Source organism: Oncorhynchus tshawytscha, linkage group LG05 (genome assembly GCF_018296145.1).
Source record: "Oncorhynchus tshawytscha isolate Ot180627B linkage group LG05, Otsh_v2.0, whole genome shotgun sequence".
Lineage (NCBI taxonomy): Eukaryota > Metazoa > Chordata > Actinopteri > Salmoniformes > Salmonidae > Oncorhynchus > Oncorhynchus tshawytscha.
In genome coordinates, this window is record NC_056433.1 from 82,148,469 (window position 1) to 82,170,962 (window position 22,494).

The 22,494-nt window shown below is 44.6% G+C and overlaps 1 protein-coding gene across 16 annotated transcripts in view; it reads left to right on the forward strand.

The window, feature by feature from the left end:
- LOC112251651 (disks large homolog 1-like) overlaps window positions 1-22,494 on the forward strand; it is a 323,372-nt gene that overhangs the window by 128,262 nt on the left and 172,616 nt on the right. For 9 of the 16 annotated variants that reach the window (XM_042322506.1, XM_042322507.1, XM_042322508.1 and 6 more), the window contains 2 exons: window positions 630-938; window positions 8,542-8,649. In XM_042322506.1, the coding sequence (XP_042178440.1) occupies window positions 630-938; window positions 8,542-8,649 (417 nt within the window). Of the gene's footprint in view, window positions 1-629; window positions 939-8,541; window positions 8,650-17,859; window positions 18,104-22,494 lie in introns of those variants that run through there. The other 7 variants (XM_042322510.1, XM_042322528.1, XM_042322511.1 and 4 more) reach the window with 2 other exon arrangements.

Here is a 22,494-nt window from a genome sequence, read left to right on the forward strand (position 1 = left end):
CTCTGCTAGTGGCTCAGATTAACAACGTCCTGACGTCCAGCCCTGTAGCAGTGCCCTGCTAGTGGCTCAGATTAACAACGTCCTGACATCCTGCCCTGTAGCAGTGCTCTGCTAGTGGCCCAGATTAACAACGTCCTGACGTCCTGACATCCAGCCCTGTAGCAGTGCCCTGCTAGTGGCCCAGATTAACAACGTCCTGACGTCCTGCCCTGTAGCAGTGCTCTGCTGGTTGATTGGGTGGGTCTGTGTTGTCAGAGGCAGGAGTCACAGTGGAAGAGAGATGTGTTCCTGCTGTGTATGTCTCAGCAACATTATGTTATTGTTATTTATTGTGGCTATATCATCATGGAACGATGGGACACACTCCTAAAGCTATTAGTTCCACGCCGGGCCAACACCTGGCCTGATCTACAGCTAAACACACACACGCAGGCACACACATGCACGCACTATAGCATAAACGCATTCACACGCACACACACGCAAACACACACAGTGTGATGGCACACAGCCTGTTTGGTCTTTAGACAGTTCTCTCTGAGTGACACTAAGCCCATTTAGAAGTGCTTAGTCCTCTTCCACCGTGACCTCAAAACTAACAGAAACCTCTCCCCCCCTTCCCTCTACAGAAGTACAGGATTCAGGATGAGGATGGTTCTACCCCCCAGCAGGACCAGGGTCAGTCTCAGGCCTGTCCCCAGCACCCCTACCCCAGCCTGGAGGAGAGAGGCAGAGAGCGGGAGCTGCCAGGGAGCCACCACGGGACCCTCCGCAGCCATCATGGAGGAGGAACCCTGGACGGGTACCACCACGGCAGGGGAGAGAGAGAGGGCAGGGGGGAGGGACGGCCAGAGCTGGTCCAGGTAGCGGAGAAAAACCTGTCTCAGATAGAGAACGTCCATGGATATGTCTCCCACGCACACATCTCCCCTATGAAGGTAGGACACCGCATATATGTACATGGTGTTAACACAGACAAACATATGGTACATGATGTTAACAGACAAACATACGGTACATGGTGTTAACACAGACAAACATACGGTACATAGTGTTGACATACAAACATACGGTACACGGTGTTAACACAGACAAACATACGGTACATGGTGTTAACACAGACAAACATACGGTACATGGTGTTAACACAGACAAACATACGGTACATGATGTTAACACAGACAAACATACGGTACATGGTGTTAACACAGACATACGGTACATTGTGTTGACAGACAAACATACGGTACATGGTGTTGACACAGACAAACATACGGTACATGGTGTCAACACAGACAAACATACGGTACATGATGTTAACACAGACATACGGTACATGCTGTTAACACAGACATACGGTACATGATGTTGACACAGACATACGGTACATGATAACACAGACAAACATGCGGTACATGATGTTAACACAGACATACGGTACAATGTTAACACAGACAAACATACGGTACATGATGTTAACACACATACAGTACATGATGTTAACACAGATACGGTACATGGTGTTAACACAGACAAACATACGGTACATGATGTTGACAGACAAACATACGGTACATGGTGTTAACACAGACAAACATACGGTACATTGTGTTGACAGACAAACATATGGTACATGGTGTTAACACAGACATACGGTACATGGTGTTGACACAGACATACGGTACATGGTGTTAACACAGACATACGGTACATGGTGTTAACACAGACATACGGTACATGGTGTTAACACAGACATACGGGACATGGTGTTAACACAGACATACGGTACATGGTGTTGACACAGACATACGGTACATGGTGTTGACACAGACATACGGTACATGGTGTTAACACAGACATACGGTACATGGTGTTAACACAGACATACGGTACATGGTGTTAACACAGACATACGGTACATGGTGTTAACACAGACATACGGTACATGGTGTTAACACAGACATACGGTACATGGTGTTAACACAGACATACGGTACGTGGTGTTGACACAGACATACGGTACATGATGTGGACAGATAAACATACGGTGCATGGTGTTAACACAGACAAACATATGGTACATGATGTGGACAGACAAACATATGGTACATGATGTGGACAGATAAACATACGGTACATGACGTGGACAGACAAACATATGGTACATGATGTGGACAGACAAACATATGGTACATGATGTGGACAGACAAACATATGGTACATGATGTGGACAGACAAACATATGGTACATGATGTGGACAGACAAACATATGGTACATGGTGTACATGAAAGTGAACGGTTGATATATTTTCCCTCCCTCCCTCCCTCCCCTTATTTTTTAAATATCTTTATCTGCTTTATACTTTCCTATTTATACACCTACCTTTTAACACGCTTGTACACGATACCATAATAGAAGCCCCTTTAGTGCTTGCATCAACACACAAAGCATTAGAAGAAGGAGAAAGTCCTCCAGGGCTGTTTCAAAAGGCCTGCACATCTCAATGTTGGCATAGCCATGGTAAGAACCAGAGATACGCACAAGCAGTTGGCTAGCGTGCGTCTTTACCATAGACTGTATGGTGCTACCATGTTGTCTCTGTATGGTGCTACCATGTTGTCTCTGTGTATGGTGCTACCGTGTTGTCTCTAGATATGGTGCTACCGTGTTGTCTCTGTGTATGGTGCTACCGTGTTGTTTCTAGATATGGTGCTACCGTGTTGTTTCTAGATATGGTGCTACCGTGTTGTTTCTAGATATGGTGCTACCGTGTTGTCTCTGTGTATGGTGCTACCGTGTTGTCTCTGTGTAGGTGCTATGTTGTCTCTGTGTATGGTGCTACCGTGTTGTTTCTAGATATGGTGCTACCGTGTTTTTCTAGATATGGTGCTACCGTGTTTCTAGATATGGTGCTACCGTGTTTCTAGATATGGTGCTACCGTGTTTCTCTGTGTATGGTGCTACCATGTTGTTTCTAGATGGTGCTACCGTGTTGTTTCTAGATATGGTGCTACCGTGTTGTCTCTGTGTATGGTGCTACCATGTTGTTTCTAGATATGGTGCTACCGTGTTTCTAGATATGGTGCTACCATGTTGTCTCTGTGTATGGTGCTACCATGTTGTTTCTAGATATGGTGCTACCATGTTGTTTCTGTGTATGGTGCTACCATGTTGTTTCTAGATATGGTGCTACCGTGTTGTTTCTAAATATGGTGCTACCGTGTTGTCTCTGTGTATGGTGCTACCGTGTTGTTTCTAGATATGGTGCTACCGTGCTGTTTCTAGATATGGTGCAACCGTGCTGTTTCTAGATATGGTGCTACCGTGCTGTTTCTAGATATGGTGCTACCGTGCTGTTTCTAGATATGGTGCAACCGTGCTGTTTCTAGATATGGTGCTACCGTGCTGTTTCTAGATTCTCACTAATCATGTGACATTAAGAACAGTTCAGATGTTTCTCAATCAGTCTTCAAGCCAGACAGGCTACAGTCATGCTGGGTGAACATTACTACAAGACCATCAAAGTCCAAACAATGCTGAGCCTCTCACATTGAACCATTTCTGTCCTGTAGTTTGTTGTCTTGCCAACGTTGTGGTGAGGTCACTAAACGATGTGGCACGGGGGGCTCGTGAGGATTCTCCATACCTGCTGTCTGGTTACAGTACATAATAGGATTAGTGTGAATAATCTGATTAATATAATAGTTGGATTTAAACGTTGACATGCTTTGCGAGAATAACAGTTTAGCTAATAATCCTGTTTACATGGACACATCTGAAATCAAGCTATCTGATGGGACTTTGATAAATGCAGAAACTTGCTAATCAAAATTAATATTCTACCACAACAACCATTATTCTGAGTTCGGACATATAAAGTTTGTATTTTTTTAAATTTAAACCTTTATTTAACTAGGCAAGTCAGTTAAGAACAAATTCTTATTTCTTGTGTAAACTATTTCTAAGATTCATACTTTTCGTTTTTCTGAACTCACTTCACACGCGCAAAAGAGCTAAGGATTGCGATGGCACATGTTCCGATCAGATACTCCCCTGGAAAACCCATTTAAACGGTTTACATGTCGTAATCATTCTAAAGATTACTCCGAAAATCAGGTGTTTGAATCGGCTTACTTCGATGATGACCTTACACCGGTTAAGATAGGCAGTAATTTCTATGCTTCCTGTTCTTACGTTTAGGTTTTTGTTGTTGTGTGTTTTACTTTCGGTTTCTTACACCAGCTTCAAACAGATGAAAATACAATGTTATATAAAATATATTTCACAGCGGTTTAGCTGGTACAATGATTCTCAACATTCTGAGTGCTTGTTTTGTCACATAAACTGAAATTAGACTGAGTGATTCCAGTATATTGCACCTTTTTAAAGGCAACTACAAACGCATAACAGTAGTGAGCATTAACCCACTGCCTTATTCTCTGGCGAGCTCTCATTGGCTATTGTTAATCACGGTTCTCAGAACTTGTCGTTGCCCATCTCACACTACAAGACGATTGCAGATTTTGTGCCCATAAAATCAAACATGTTAGAAAATATCGGGACTGCTCAAAGACGGGATCAGTAGCCTTCAGATTGCGTCTCTGACCCACTCACATTTAATGAGCTTCCGTGGCGGCCGTGTGCCCTGAGGAAGGCAACAACATAGGGATTTTGTCTCTGATCTCTAAAGCTTGTCTGGGAAAGCTTAATCGAGGCCAAAATCTTGTTGTGTACACCAGTTTAAATGGAACTTGTGGGATGTCATGGTCATTGTTCATAATGGCTCTATTCCGCCACCTAGTGGATTATTCTTGTCACGGCAGCTGGGAGGACACCACTTCTCTGCAACTACATTTTTTGGCCCAATCATATATTGACCACCTCTAGGACCTTGGGACCTGTATTAGCTCAGACAGGGTTGGATATGTAAAGACAATATGACAATAGCTCCACCCTGCCTTCTGAATTGCATTTAACTATTGACACAGACAATGAACATTGACATATTGCAACTTCTTTACTAGAGCTAAGTCATAAAGGTAATTTACTAAACCCAAGTACAGTTTTCAGTGATGCCTTTGACTCTTTTTAAAGATTTGTTGTGACTAGTGTTTTGTTTGTTAGTTCAGTGTGTGGTCTGTGTGTCTCTGTGTGGTTATTTTGGTGGTGCCCCGTGCGGGGTGTTTGCGTAGCCTCACAGTAGCATCCCATTGGGCTGCTTGGCTCTGTAGGCCCTGACAGATGGAGCAGCCATCTTGTTTCTCTCCAGGACTCCGGTCCCTCAGGGCTGTGGGGGCTGGGCCAGCCTGCACCTAACTGCACTGTCCCTCATGACCTTATGTACTGGCCAGAACAACACACAGTACACACAGCAGCATACTTCTATGACACACGCCACACACCGCCATACCTCTCCACACTCACATATTAAAGTTCACCCTCACTGTGTAGTGTCATATTTACTGGGCGTGTTTTGTTAAGTTGTTTTATAAAGTGTATCGCTAACGTTTTAGTAGGAAGTGGTTGTTGTAAATTGTAAAGGAATGTGTGGATACTCGTAGTGCATTTTCATTGGGATGTACGTACAGCTCACACATTCGTCTTGCTGGCTGCACAAACGCACGTTTCTGTTTTCAAAGCTCTGCATCGCCATGACTTGCACTCTCTTTCATACAGGGGGAGGGGGCTTTTCATGCTGTCACGGTCATCTTCCATTCAGCCGTCGCATCATCTCTGTTCATCTTGAAGAAATCCAAGTGTGTGGATTTTTGCATGGAGATCGGTCTGTGTTTGTATGTGGAGTTTAAATGGTCTCTGTGAGCTTGACGTTCTCTTCAGGAGGGGAACTTTGGCTTCTCTTAGTGTTGCGTTCGTAGTATAGGCTACAGCAGGGGTTTTCAACTCTGACCCTACGAGGTTCCAGAGTGCTGCTGATTTTCTGTTCTCCCTGATAATTAATTGCACCCACCAGGTGTCCCAGGTCTAAATCAGTCCCTGATTAGAGGGGAACAATAACATGCAGTAGATATGTGTATGTGACCAATACAATTAGGTTTGATTTGGAACTGGCTTCGAGGTCCAGAGTTTGAGGGGGCTGCAGTATCCATCTGAGCAGACAGCATCCTGGCCGATTTTGCTATCATCTCATGATACTGATCCTACCTCATCACTGCGTGTGAACACATTTCAGTGTCTCTCAGTTGTGTATGTACATTGTATGTACACAGGGCATTCGGGAACTATTCAGACCCCTTCCCCTTTTCCACATTTTGTTACATTTCAGTCTTATTCTAAAATGGATTAAATTGTTTTTTTTCCTCTCATCAACTGACACACAATACCCCATAATGACATCACAATACTCCATAATTACATCACAATACCCCATAATGACATCACAATACCCCACAATGACAAAGCAAAAACCGTTTTTTATACATTTTAGCACATTTACATTTTTTTTACAGAAGTAACGTATTTACATTAAAAAAAAACCTCATTAATCTAAACACAATACCCCACAATGACATCACAATAACCCATTATTTTTTTATTTTTTTATTTCACCTTTTATTTAACCAGGTAGGGTAGTTGAGAACAAGTTCTCATTTGCAACTGCGACCTGGCCAAGATAAAGCGTAGCAATTTGACACATACAACAACACAGAGTTACACATGGAGTAAACAATTAACAAGTCAATAACACAGTAGAAAAAAAGAGAGTCTATATACATTGTGTGCAAAAGGCATGAGGAGGTAGGTGGATAATTACAATTTTGCAGATTAACACTGGAGTGATAAATGATCAGATGGTCATGTACAGGTAGAGATATTGGTGTGCAAAAGAGCAGAAAAGTAAATAAATATAAACAGTATGGGGATGAGGTAGATAAAATTGGATGGGCTATTTACCGATAGACTGTACAGCTGCAGCGATCGGTTAGCTGCTCAGATAGCAGATGTTTAAAGTTGGTGAGGGAGATAAAAGTCTCCAATTTCAGCGATTTTTGCAATTCGTTCCAGTCACAGGCAGCAGAGAACTGGAAGGAAAGGCGGCCGAATGAGGTGTTGGCTTTAGGGATGATCAGTGAGATACACCTGCTGGAGCGCGTGCTACGGGTGGGTGTTGCCATCGTGACCAGTGAACTGAGATAAGGCGGAGCTTTATCTCAGATTAGGACATCACAATACTCCATAATGACATCACAATACTCCATAATGACATCACAATACTCCATAATGACATCACAATACTCCATAATGACGTCACAATACCCCATAATGACATCACAATACTCCATAATGACATCACAATACTCCATAATGACATCACAATACCCCATAATGACAAAGCAAAAAACAGAAATACTTTCTTTACATACGTATTCAGACCCTTTTGTTTTGAGACTCAAAATTGAGCTCATGTGCATCCTGTTTCCATTTATCATCCTTGATGTTTCTACAACTTGACTGGAGTTGTAGAAAATTCAGTTGATTGGACATGATTAGGAAAGGCACACACCTGTCTATTTAAGGTCTCACAGTTGACAGTCCATCTGGGGAAGGGTACCCAAACAAATCTGCAGCATTGAAGCTCCCCAAGAACACAGTGGCCATTCTTAAATGGAGGAAGTTTGGAACCACCAAGACTCTTCCTAGAGCTGGCCGCCCAGCCAAAGTGAGTAATCGGTGAAGCTACTCCTCAGTCAAAGTCACATGACAGCCCACTTGGAGTTTGCTAAAAGGCACCTAAAGTCTCTGATTATGAGAAACAAGATTCTCTGGTCTGATGAAACAAACATTGAACACCCTGGCCTGAATGCCATGCGTTACGTTTGGAGGAAACCTGGTACCTACAGTGAAACATGGTGCTGGCAGCATCATACTGTGGGGATGTTTTTCAGCGGCAGAGACTGGGAGACTAGTCAGGATCACGAGAAAGATGAACGGAGCAAAGTACAGAGAGATCCTTGATGAAAACCTGCTCCAGAGTGCTCAGGACCTCAGACACGGGTGAAGGTTCACCTTCCAACAGGACAACAACCCTAAGCACACAGCCAAGACAGCGCAGGAGTGGATTCGGAATAAATCTCTGAATATCCTTGAGTGGCCCAGCCAGAGCCCGGACATCGCTGGAGAGACCTGAAAATAGCTGTGCAGCGATGCTCCCCATCCAACCTGTAAGAAGTCCAAAAAGACAGGTGTGCCAAGCTTGTAGCGTCATACCCAAGAAGAGTCGAGGCTGTAATCGCTGCCGAAGGTGCTTCAACAAAGTACTGAAAAAAGGGTCTGAAAACTTAACATGTTTTTGCTTCGTCATTATGGGCTATTGTGGGTAGATTGAGGGGGGGGGAGACAACTTAATCCATTTTAGAATAAGGCTGTAATGTAACAAAATGTGTAGAAAGTCAAGGGGTCTGAATACTTTCCAAATGCTGTGTGTGTGTGTGTGTGTGTGTGTGTGTGTGTGTGTGTGTGTGTGTGTGTGTGTGTGTACACCTTGTAGTAACATGCTGAGTCCCTGTCCTCTGTACTGTAGGTAGAGTCGTTGGAGTGTATCTTCGACGCTGGCTCGCCTGTAGGCTATGAGGACGTTCCTGTTCCTGACTTCTCTACGCTGTATGCTACCCACCACGCCCTTCTACAGGTAACACCAACTGACCCAACCACCTGCTGTGCCACGCTCCGTTATGTCGCCTCGGAATGACCACATCGCTTTCCATTCTGACCACATCGCTTTCCATTCTGACCACATCGCTTTCCATTCTGACCACATCGCTTTCCATTCTGACCACATCGCTTTCCATTCTGACCACATCGCTTTCCATTCTGACCACATCGCTTTCCATTCTGACCACATCGCTTTCCATTCTGACCACATCGCTTTCCATTCTGACCACATTGCTTTCCATTCTGACCACATTGCTTTCCATTCTGACCACATCGCTTTCCATTCGGACCACATCGCTTTCCATTCGGACCACATCGCTTTCCATTCGGACCACATCGCTTTCCATTCGGACCACATCGCTTTCCATTCGGACCACCTCGCTGCCCACTCTGACCACCTCGCTGCCCACTCTGACCACCTCGCTGCCCACTCTGACCACCTCGCTGCCCACTCTGACCACCTCGCTGCCCACTCTGACCACCTCGCTGCCCACTCTGACCACCACTCTGACCACCTCGCTGCCCACTCTGACCACCACTCTGACCACCTCACTGCCCACTCTGACCACCTCACTGCCCACTGACCACCACTCTGACCACCACTGACCACCTCGCTACCCACTCTGACCACCTCGCTGCCCACTCTGACCACCTCGCTGCCCACTCTGACCACCTCGCTGCCCACTCTGACCACCTCGCTGCCCACTCTGACCACCTCGCTGCCCACTCTGACCACCACTCTGACCACCTCGCTGACCACCTCGCTGCCCACTCTGACCACCACTCTGACCACCTCGCTGCCCACTCTGACCACCACTCTGACCACCTCGCTGCCCACTCTGACCACCACTCTGACCACCTCGCTGCCCACTCTGACCACCACTCTGACCACCACTCTGACCACCTCGCTGCCCACTCTGACCACCTCGCTGCCCACTCTGACCACCACTCTGACCACCTCGCTGCCCACTCTGACCACCACTCTGACCACCTCGCTGCCCACTCTGACCACCACTCTGACCACCTCGCTGCCCACTCTGACCACCTCGCTGCCCACTCTGACCACCACTCTGACCACCTCGCTGCCCTCTCTGACCACCTCGCTGCCCACTCTGACCACCACTCTGACCACCTCGCTGCCCACTCTGACCACCACTCTGACCACCTCGCTGCCCACTCTGACCACCACTCTGACCACCTCGCTGCCCACTCTGACCACCACTCTGACCACCTCGCTGCCCACTCTGACCACCACTCTGACCACCTCGCTGCCCACTCTGACCACCTCGCTGCCCACTCTGACCACCTCGCTGCCCACTCTGACCACCACTCTGACCACCACTCTGACCACCTCGCTGCCCACTCTGACCACCACTCTGACCACCTCGCTGCCCACTCTGACCACCACTCGCCACCTCGCTGCCCTCTCTGACCACCACTCTGACCACCTCGCTGCCCACTCTGACCACCTCGCTGCCCACTCTGACCACCTCGCTGCCCACTCTGACCACCACTCTGACCACCACTCTGACCACCACTCTGACCACCTCGCTGCCCACTCTGACCACCACTCTGACCACCTCGCTGCCCACTCTGACCACCTCGCTGCCCACTCTGACCACCTCGCTGCCCTCTCTGACCACCTCGCTGCCCACTTTGACCACCTCGCTGCCCTCTCTGACCACCTCGCTGCCCACTCTGACCACCTCGCTGCCCACTCTGACCACCTCGCTGCCCACTCTGACCACCTCCCACTCTGACCACCTCGCTGCCCACTCTGACCACCTCGCTGCCCACTCTGACCACCACTCTGACCACCTCGCTGCCCACTCTGACCACCTCGCTGCCCACTCTGACCACCACTCTGACCACCTCGCTGCCCACTCTGACCACCTCGCTGCCCACTCTGACCACCACTCTGACCACCTCGCTGCCCACTCTGACCACCTCGCTGCCCACTCTGACCACCACTCTGACCACCTCGCTGCCCACTCTGACCACCACTCTGACCACCTCGCTGCCCTCTCTGACCACCACTCTGACCACCTCGCTGCCCACTCTGACCACCACTCTGACCACCTCGCTGCCCACTCTGACCACCTCGCTGCCCACTCTGACCACCTCGCTGCCCAAGCTTTTTTGTTGTTGTTGCTTTTTAGTTATTTCATTTGTTGATAACACTTCTATAGCTCTTACATTGTCAGTATTCCTGCCAGTGTTGCAGTAACACGTTGCCAGCCCTAGGTGGCACCATTACCCATAGAGAGCTTGCCAGCTTTGAGATGGCTAGAGCAACATTGTTTTGTCTTTTCTGTTTACATGGATGTCATGGCTTTGGATTGCAAAAGGGCTCATTTGTGTGTCTTTGTGATCTTGTAGCTGGCTCTGCTGTCGCAAATAACATCTGCTAACCATGTGTATGTGACCAATAACATCTGCTAACCATGTGTATTTGACCAATAACATCTTGATTTGATCAACTGTTGGCATATACATTTGTTTAGTATTCAGCTCATTTTCATTGAGGAAGTAAGCTTTATGTCATGAAAAATGGCCTTCTGGGAAATAGACCGTTAAAAAATGTTTGGCTAATGGTTTCAACCATCCTGTCAGATTTCATTTTGTTTTGTACGTCTCCTTCCCCTCAGTAGCCATCTCCTGTCCAGTGAACCTAGTGTTTATAGGAGCAGAGTTGAGTCCATGCTGTGATATGTGAACTGCTCCTTCAGGCCAACAAGTGCATGAGCTATCTTCAACTGCTCCATTTAATTCCGGTCTGGGCAAGGAGATTGGCCTGGTGCCATACAGAGTACAGATAGGCAGTACTGATGGGCCTGGTGCCATACAGAGTACAGATAGGCAGTACTGATGGGCCTGGTGCCATACAGAGTACAGATAGGCAGTACTGATGGGCCTGGTGCCATACAGAGTACAGATAGGCAGTACTGATGGGCCTGGTGCCATACAGAGTACAGATAGGCAGTACTGATGGGCCTGGTGCCATACAGAGTACAGATAGGCAGTACTGATGGGCCTGGTGCCATACAGAGTACAGATAGGCAGTACTGATGGGCCTACTGATGGGCCTGGTGCCATACAGAGTACAGATAGGCGGTACTGATGGGCCTGGTGCCATACAGAGTACTGATGATAGGCCTGGTTCCATACAGAGTACTGATGGGCCTGGTTCCACCTGGTGCCATACAGAGTACAGATAGGCCTGGTGCCATACAGAGTAATGATGGGCCTGGTGCCATACAGAGTACATGATAGGCTGTACTGATGGGCCTGGTTCCATGGGCTTGGTGCCACAGAGTACTGATGGGCCTGGTTCCATACAGAGTACTGATGGGCCTGGTTCCATACAGAGTACTGATGGGCCTGGTTCCATACAGAGTACTGATGGGCCTGGTTCCATACAGAGTACTGATGGGCTTGGTGCCATACAGAGTACTGATGGGCCTGGTGCCATGCACAGTACATATAGATTAGAGGTTGACCGATTAATCGGAATGGTCGATTAATTGAGGCCGAATTCAAGTTTTCATAACAATCGGAAATCGGTATTTTTGGACGCCAATTTGCCGGTATTTAAAAAAATATTTAAAAAATACGTAAATGTTGTTTTTTTCCCCCATATTTCTTTATATACCTTTATTTAACTAGGCAAGTCAGTTAGGAACACATTCTTATTTTCCTAGGAATGGTGGGTTAACTGCCTTGTTCAGGGGCAGAACGACAGATTTTCTGACTGAGCATACAAGTATCTGACTGAGCATACAGGTATCTGACTGAGCGGTGGTAGGCAGGAGTATAAACATTCAAACGGCACTTTGGTGCGTTTTTGCCAGCAGCTCTTCGTTGTGCGTCAAACATTGCGCTGTTTATGACTTCAAGCCTATCAACTCCCGAGATGAGGCTTGTGTAACCGAAGTGAAATGGCTAGCTAGTTAGTGCGCGCTAACTAGAGGGACGGAAGCTATACTGTTACACTGGCAATACTAAAGTGCCTATAAGAACATCCAATAGTCAAAGGTTAATGAAATACAAATGGTATAGAGAGAAATAGTCCTATAATTCCTATAATAACTACAACTTAAAACTTCTTACCTGGGAATATTGAAGACTCGTGTTAAAAGGAACCACCAGCTTTCATATGTTCTCATGTTTTGAGCAAGAAACTGAAACGTTAGCTTTCTTACATGGCACATATTGCACTTTTACTTTCCCAACACTTTGTTTTTGCATTATTTAAACCAAATTGAACATGCTTCATTATTTATTTGAGGCTAAATTGATTTTATTGATGTATTATATTAAGTTAAAATAAGTGTTCATTCAGTATTGTTGTAATTGTCATTATTACAAATAAAATTAAAATAAATCATCCGATTAATCGGTAGCGGCTTTTTTGGTCCTCCAATAATCGGTATCGGTGTCGAAATATCATAATCGGTCAACCTCTAATATACTGATGGGCCTGGTGCCATACAGAGTACAGATAGGTGGTACTGATGGGCAGAGAATGCCTTTTTACACTGCGTTGTTCTTAGCCCCAGGCTAGACTGGCCCTGGACTAGCTTATCCTGTGTTCACACAAGCATTTGTTAACCCTGGGCTAAGTATTCACAGTTGTATTCCAAAGCCCTGGGCTAATGGACAAACACAACATGGACCTCCATTCTATCTCGTACACACTACCAACATTCTATCTCTGCCACGCGACCAACATTCTATCTCGTACACACTACCAACATTCTATCTCTGACACGAGACCAACATTCTATCTCTGACACGAGACCAACATTCTATCTCTGACACATGCCAACATTTATCTCTGACACGGACCAACATTTATCTCTGATTATATTAGACCAACATTCTATCTTGACATTCAGACCAACATTCTATCTCGTAAATAAATCACTACCAACATTCTATCTCTGACACGAGACCAACATTCTATCTCTGACACGAGACCAACATTCTATCTCTGACACGCCCAACATTCTATCTCTGACACGCGACCAACATTCTATCTCTGACACAGACCAACATTCTATCTCTGACACGAGACCAACATTCTATCTCTGAACGAGACCAACATTCTATCTCTGACACGAGACCAACATTCTATCTCTGACACGAGACCAACATTCTATCTCTGACACGAGACCAACATTCTATCTCTGACACGAGACCAACATTCTATCTCTGACACGAGACCAACATTCTATCTCGTACACACTACCAACATTCTATCTCTGCCACGCGACCAACATTCTATCTCGTACACACTACCAACATTCTATCTCTGACACGAGACCAACATTCTATCTCTGACACGAGACCAACATTCTATCTCTGACACGCGACCAACATTCTATCTCTGACACGCGACCAACATTCTATCTCTGACACGAGACCAACATTCTATCTCTGACACGAGACCAACATTCTATCTCTGACACGAGACCAACATTCTATCTCTGACATGAGACCAACATTCTATCTCTGACACGAGACCAACATTCTATCTCTGACACGAGACCAACATTCTATCTCTGACACGAGACCAACAATATAAACAATAAGACATTTATTACCACATGATTTGCTCTAAATTCTAGCCGAGCATTTGATTTCCAACACCGATGGTTTGTCGGACCTCAGCAACAATGTTTCATTTTTTAAATGCTATCTTACCCCTGTACAGAGAATGTTGTGCACGAACGAGACATCAACGAGACAACTTTTCTGACCCTGGTGAAATCATACAACAATATTATTGTCATGGATTTATCCAACTAAATGTCAATAGAAAACAGATGAAAATGGAGGGTTTGCTGCCCTTTCAGCTGTAGAGTGAGAAGACATTAGCCAGCCTGCAAAGCAAACCATTTTGTTCGGCATTAGCAACCAATGCTTTTGCCTAGATGAAAGAATTTAGGCTTTTTGCCCTCAGCTGTATGGAGGAAATGTAACTTACCAATATAACATACAGAACACATTATAGGGAAATGATACTTATCAATATAACATACAGAACACATTATAGGGAAATGTTACTTATCAATATAACATACAGAACACATTATAGGGAAATGTTACTTATCAATATAACATACAGAACACATTATAGGGAAATGTAACTTACCAATATAACATACAGAACACATTACAGGGAAATGTTACTTATCAATATAACATACAGAACACATTACAGGGAAATGATACTTATCAATATAACATACAGAACACATTACAGGGAAATGATACTTACCAATATAACATACAGAACACATTATAGGGAAATGTTACTTATCAATATAACATACAGAACACATTATAGGGAAATGTAACTTACAATATAACATACAGAACACATTATAGGGAAATGTAACTTACCAATATAACATACAGAACACATTATAGGGAAATGTTACTTATCAATATAACATACAGAACACATTATAGGGAAATGTAACTTACCAATATAACATACAGAACACATTATAGGGAAATGATACTTATCAATATAACATACAGAACACATTATAGGGAAATGTAACTTATCAATATAACATACAGAACACATTACAGGGAAATGTTACTTATCAATATAACATACAGAACACATTACAGGGAAATGATACTTATCAATATAACATACAGAACACATTATAGGGAAATGTTACTTATCAATATAACATACAGAACACATTATAGGGAAATGTAACTTACCAATATAACATACAGAACACATTATAGGGAAATGTTACTTATCAATATAACATACAGAACACATTATAGGGAAATGTAACTTACCAATATAACATACAGAACACATTACAGGGAAATGTTACTTATCAATATAACATACAGAACACATTACAGGGAAATGATACTTATCAATATAACATACAGAACACATTATAGGGAAATGTTACTTATCAATATAACATACAGAACACATTATAGGGAAATGTAACTTATCAATATAACATACAGAACACATTATAGGGAAATGTTACTTATCAATATAACATACAGAACACATTATAGGGAAATGTTACTTACCAATATAACATACAGAACACATTATAGGGAAATGATACTTATCAATATAACATACAGAACACATTATAGGGAAATGTTACTTATCAATATAACATACAGAACACATTATAGGGAAATGTTACTTATCAATATAACATACAGAACACATTATAGGGAAATGTTACTTATCAATATAACATACAGAACACATTATAGGGAAATGTTACTTATCAATATAACATACAGAACACATTATAGGGAAATGTTACTTATCAATATAACATACAGAACACATTATAGGGAAATGTTACTTATCAATATAACATACAGAACACATTATAGGGAAATGTTACTTACCAATATAACATACAGAACACATTATAGGGAAATGTTACTTACCAATATAACATACAGAACACATTACAGGGAAATGATACTTATCAATATAACATACAGAACACATTATAGGGAAATGTTACTTATCAATATAACATACAGAACACATTATAGGGAAATGTTACTTACCAATATAACATACAGAACACATTATAGGGAAATGTTACTTATCAATATAACATACGGAACACATTACAGGGAAATGTTACTTACCAATATAACATACAGAACACATTACAGGCATCACAAGCATATGTGAATGAAGTGATAGTGCAGCTTTTGTGATTGGACAGTGAGCATTCTAGGCGTTGTTCTTGACCCTGTTTCACCGTGTTTCTGGGGCTAACCCCGTAAAGCCGACGTTACCCCTGCTCCGGAGCAGGACCAGCTAGCCCTGGGTTAAGGTTGGGCTCTCTAGTATGACTTAGCGGAGGGGCTCTCTAGTATGACTTAGCGGAGGGGCTCTCTAGTATGACTTAGTGGAGGGGCTCTCTAGTATGACTTAGTGGAGGGGCTCTCTAGTATGACTTAGTGGAGGGGCTCTCTAGTATGACTTAGTGGAGGGGCTCTAGTATGACTTAGCGGAGGGGCTCTCTAGTATGACTTAGCGGAGGGGCTCTCTAGTATGACTTAGCGGAGGGGCTCTCTAGTATGACTTAGTGGAGGGGCTCTCTAGTATGACTTAGTGGAGGGGCTCTCTAGTATGACTTAGTGGAGGGGCTCTCTAGTATGACTTAGTGGAGGGGCTCTCTAGTATGACTTAGTGGAGGGGCTCTCTAGTATGACTTAGTGGGGGGCTCTCTAGTATGACTTAGTGGAGGGCTCTCTAGTATGACTTAGTGGAGGGGCTCTAGTATGACTTAGTGGAGGGGCTCTAATAGTATGATAGTGGAGGGGCTCTCTAGTATGACTTATTGGATGGGCTCTCTAGTATGACTTAGCGGAGGGGCTCTCTAGTATGACTTAGCGGAGGGGCTCTCTAGTATGACTTAGCGGAGGGGCTCTCTAGTATGACTTAGCGGAGGGGCTCTCTAGTATGACTTAGCGGAGGGGCTCTCTAGTATGACTTAGCGGAGGGGCTCTCTAGTATGATTTAGCGGAGGGGCTCTCTAGTATGACTTAGTGGAGGGGCTCTCTAGTATGACTTAGTGGAGGGGCTCTCTAGTATGACTTAGTGGAGGGGCTCTCTAGTATGACTTAGTGGAGGGGCTCTCTAGTATGACTTAGTGGAGGGGCTCTCTAGTATGACTTAGTGGAGGGGCTCTCTAGTATGACTTAGCGGAGGGGCTCTCTAGTATGACTTAGCGGAGGGGCTCTCCTGCCTGAGAGAGGAGGGGAGGGGGGACAGAATGTGGTGATGGGGCTGGGAGGAGGGATGGGGAGGGGGAAGAGTGAGACAACGGTGAGAAATGATCCACCTCCGCCTTCCCCTCTCTCCCCTCCCCTTTTCTCTCTCCCCTTCTCTCTCTCTCTCTAAGTGAATGATTCAGCAGACGGAAATTTAGAGTCCTCTAAACCTGCTGTCTCCCTCCCATGCCAACCACTCGTCTCTCATCACTGTCCCTTAGCGTCCTGTGTGTGTGTGTGTGTGTGTGTGTGTGTGTATGTGTGTGTGTGTGTGTGTGTGTGTGTGTGTGCCGCTGGAAGCAGACAGAGCAGCGGTTCCTTATCTCGTACCCGCCACACACACACACACACACACTCCGGGCTTGTGGCTCAGCGTTCTGCTTGGCGGTGACATGCTGGCTGTGTTGTGCGACGCAGGGGGACAAGTTAGCATCTCCTGAGCTCTGCTCCTCGACAGACCCCTTTCAGGTCCCCACAGACAGACCCACGATCAGGAGGTGTGTGTGTGTGTGTTAGCGCGAGCCGTACCAGAGGGGGACATGTTGGCCTCAGTGTGGTACGCCAAAAAGATAGGCTGGCGCCTAATCAAGACCATGAGGAGAACCAAGGGACTGCAGCAGACCTTACTGGTAGGTAGGGGGTGGGGTGTATCTACTGTCATTAATTGTGGGTAGGTGTCATAGGGTCTGTCATTGACTGACACTGTAAGCTGATGAACTCTTCACTGCCCTCTCACTCTATGCAGTGAACATTTCCAGACCAGACTTCTGTCTGTGTTTTCAACCACTGTGAATGAGAACTAACAACTGTGAAGTTGGTTTTTAGGTTGTTTGTAGGATTTGTTTACTGTTTTATATATGAAGCTAGGTTTGTTGATTTGTTTTGTATGGAGTTGCTTTGGAGACATTGATCAGGGTTTGTTGATTTGTTTTGTATGGAGTTGCTTTGGAGACATTGATCAGGGTTTGTTGATTTGTTTTGTATGGAGTTGATTTGGAGACATTGATCAGGGTTTGTTGATTGTTTAGTGTTTATGTGGGGGCAGTTTTAGAAAGCCTGTTTCTTGGTGTTGTAGTCTTTACAGGAATGACAATGCCCTTTCTAAATGTAAAGCAGATTTGTTTTGGCGTCATGACGATGCATTGTTTTAGCTCCCTTTCCTGCTCTCACCTCCGACAACAGGAACTCTCTGTTGTTCTAACAACACACACCTACATTAAATCCCAGGAGTAGCACTACACTCTGACTTTACACACACATCCCACTCCTTCCACAGTAGCACACTGCTCCCACAGCACAGAGATCTCAGCCTACTCCTTACCGTGGGTGTGATGCCGCTGGACAGACAGACCGACCAGTGCTGTGCTGTGCTGCAATGCTACGTGAGCTGAGCTGCAGTAAGTTAGTAAGCAAATTGCCCTCTGAGTGACTTTTAGAGCAGAACGAGAGACAAATGGACCCTTTTCAGTGTCCCTGTCTGTCTCTGTCCGCCCGTTACGCTGTGCGTCTCTGAGAGATGCGTGTTGATGGTAATTAACCAGTAGGAGCAGCATCAGGAAGACGGGCTTGAATGGAGATGGATTATGCTCCTGTGCTTCGGTGGTTGTGCCAACGATGATGTCATGTTTCAAATGGTGATTGATTAGACGTGAGGCAGATGTCATTGAGCCACGTCACTTCATCTGTTACGTTTTACGTGCTCAATTTATGTGTCTGCATTGATTGGATGGAGTGGTGCTTTGGTTATTTTAGCCAAAATGTAGGTTCAGTTTATTGGAGTCGGTTTGTCCTGTCTGAGTACAACAGGCTTTACAGTATAATATTCGTATATATAATGTATTAAGGCTTTACATTACAGTATAATAGGGGCGGCAGGGTAGCCTAGTGGTTAGAGCATTGGACTAGTAACCGGAAGGTTGCAAGTTCAAACCCCCGAGCTGACAAGGTACAAATCTGTCGTTCTGCCCCTGAACAGGCACTTAACCCACTGTTCCTAGGCCGTCATTGAAAATAAGAATTTGTTCTTAACTGACTTGCCTGGTTAAATAAAGGTAACATTAAAATTAAATAATATTAGTATTTTTACAGTATTAAGGCTTTACATTACAGTATAATATTAGTATATTTACTGTATTAAGGCTTTACAGTATATTATTATCCAGTATATTTACAGTATTATCCAGTATATTTACAGTATTAAGGCTTTACATTACAGTATATTATTATCCAGTATATTTACAGTATTAAGGCTTTACATTACAGTATATTATTAGTATATTTACTGTATTAAGGCTTTACAGTATATTATCCAGTATATTTACTGTATTAAGGCTTTACAGTATATTTGAAATAAATAAATTAGGCCCTAATACATGGATTTCGCATGACTGGGCAGGGGCACAGCCATCGATGGGCCTCGGAGGGCGTAGGCCCACCCACTTGGGAGCCAGACAGGCCCAGAATGAGTTTTTCCCAACAAAAGGGCTTTTTTACAGACAGAAATACTCCTTTCAACAGCTGACCAGGTGGCTGGTCTCAGATGATCCCGCAGGTGAATAAGCCTGATGTGGAGGTCCTGGGCTGGCGTGGTTACACGTGGTCTGTGGTTGTGAGGCCAGTTGGACGTACTAACTAATTCTCTAAAATGATGTTGGAGGCGGCTTATGGTAGAGAAATGAAGATTTAATTCTCTGGCAGCAGCCTTGGTGGACATTCCTGCAACCAGTATGCCAATTCTCCCTCAAAATTTGAGACATCGGTGGCACTGTGTTGTGTGAAAAAACTGCACATTTTAGAGTGGTATTTTATTGTCCCCAGCACAAGGTGTACCTGTGTAATGATCATGCTGTTTAATCATCTTCTTGATGTGCCACACCTGTCAGGTGGATGGATTATCTTGGTAAAAAGGAGGAATGCTCACTAACAGGGATGTCAACACATTTGTGCACAACATTTGAGAACATTTCTGGGATCTTTTATTTCAGCACATGAAACATACGATCAAAACTTGACATGTTGCGTTTCTATTTTTGTTTCCGTATAAACATGCTAGCCTATTCAAATCAAATCAAAATCCAATCAAATTTATTTATATAGCCCTTCGTACATCAGCTGATATCTCAAAGTGCTGTACAGAAACCCAGCCTAAAACCACAAACAGCAAGCAATGCAGGTGTAGAAGCACGGTGGCTAGGAAAAACTCTCTAGAAAGGCCAAAACCTAGGAAGAAACCCAGAGAGGAACCAGGCTATGTGGGGTGGCCAGTCCTCTTCTGGCTGTGCTGGGTTGAGATTATAACAGAACATGGCCAAGATGTTCAAATGTTCATAAATGACCAGCATGGTCAAATAATAATAATCACAGGCAGAACAGTTGAAACTGGAGCAGCAGCTCTGGGGACAGCAAGGAGTCATCATGTCAGGTAGTCCTGAGGCATGGTCCTAGGGCTCAGGTCCTCAGAGAGAGAGAAAGAAAGAGAGAATTAGAGAGAGCATACTTAAATTCACACAAGACACCGGATAGGACAGGAGAAGTACTCCAGATATAACAAACTGACCCTAGCCCCCTGACACAAACTACTGCAGCATAAATACTGGAGGCTGAGACAGGAGGGGTCAGGAGACACTGGCCCCATCCGAGGACACCCCCGGACAGGGCCAAACAGGAAGGATATAATCCCACCCACTTTGCCAAAGCACAGCCTCCACACCACTAGAGGGATATCTTCAACCACCAACTCACCATCCTGAGACGAGGCCGAGTATAGCCCACAAAGTTCTCCGCCACGGCACAACCGTGCCACGTTATGACTGACTTGTGATGGTTGCACTTGCTAGTCGGATTGTATTGACATTCCCAGCCTTAGTTACATTCGCCTGTTTTTGTCCAAAAATATTGAGTCCTTGATACTAAAACAATGCATACCGAATGGAGGCAGCAAACTATCTACCAAGCCAGCTGTGATTTACAACCTGATCTCAATACTTTTGATACATTTTTGTGCATATGGAACATTTCTGGGGTCTTTTATTCCAGCTCATGAAACCGACACTTTACATGTTGAGTTTATATTTTTGTTCGGTGTATTTTAGCACCCCAGCTATATTATCAGTGAATATGTGGGCTCCCGAGTGGTGCAAGTGCAAGAGGCGTCACTATAGTACCTGGTTAGAATCCAGGCTATATCACATCCGGACGTGATTGGCAGTCCCATAGGGCGGCACACAATTGGCCCAGCATCGTCCGGGTTTGACCGGAGTAGGCCGTCATTGTAAATAAGAATTTGTTCTTAACGGACCTGCCTAGTTAAATAAAGGTTAAGTAAAAACAGGTTCAGATGTATCGGTTTGTTATATTTGTCTTGTTTTCACGGTGTCAATAATAACTTCGGCATAAGCTCATTTGGGTTAGTGTTGAGCCATGTGAGCTAAGGTTTACTTCTCACTATGTTAGACATGGTTAGAAGTTAAGACTGTCAGATTGTAAGAAACGACTGCGGCCTGTCATCCATCTTTAATCTATTCGTCCCCGTTGTTCCACTGTTAGACAGAGGTGGTATCAGCTGTTCCACTGTTAGACAGAGGTGGTATCAGCTGTTCCACTGTTAGACAGAGGTGGTATCAGCTGTTCCACTGTTAGACAGAGGTGGTATCAGCTGTTCCACTGTTAGACAGAGGTGGTATCAGCTGTTCCACTGTTAGACAGAGGTGGTATCAGCTGTTCCACTGTTAGACAGAGGTGGTATCAGCTGTTCCACTGTTAGACAGAGGTGGTATCAGCTGTTCCACTGTTAGACAGAGGTGGTATCAGCTGTTCCACTGTTAGACAGAGGTGGTATCAGCTGTTCCACTGTTAGACAGAGGTGGTATCAGCTGTTCCACTGTTAGACAGAGGTGGTATCAGCTGTTCCACTGTTAGACAGAGGTGGTATCAGCTGTTCCACTGTTAGACAGAGGTGGTATCAGCTGTTCCACTGTTAGACAGAGGTGGTATCAGCTGTTCCACTGTTAGACAGAGGTGG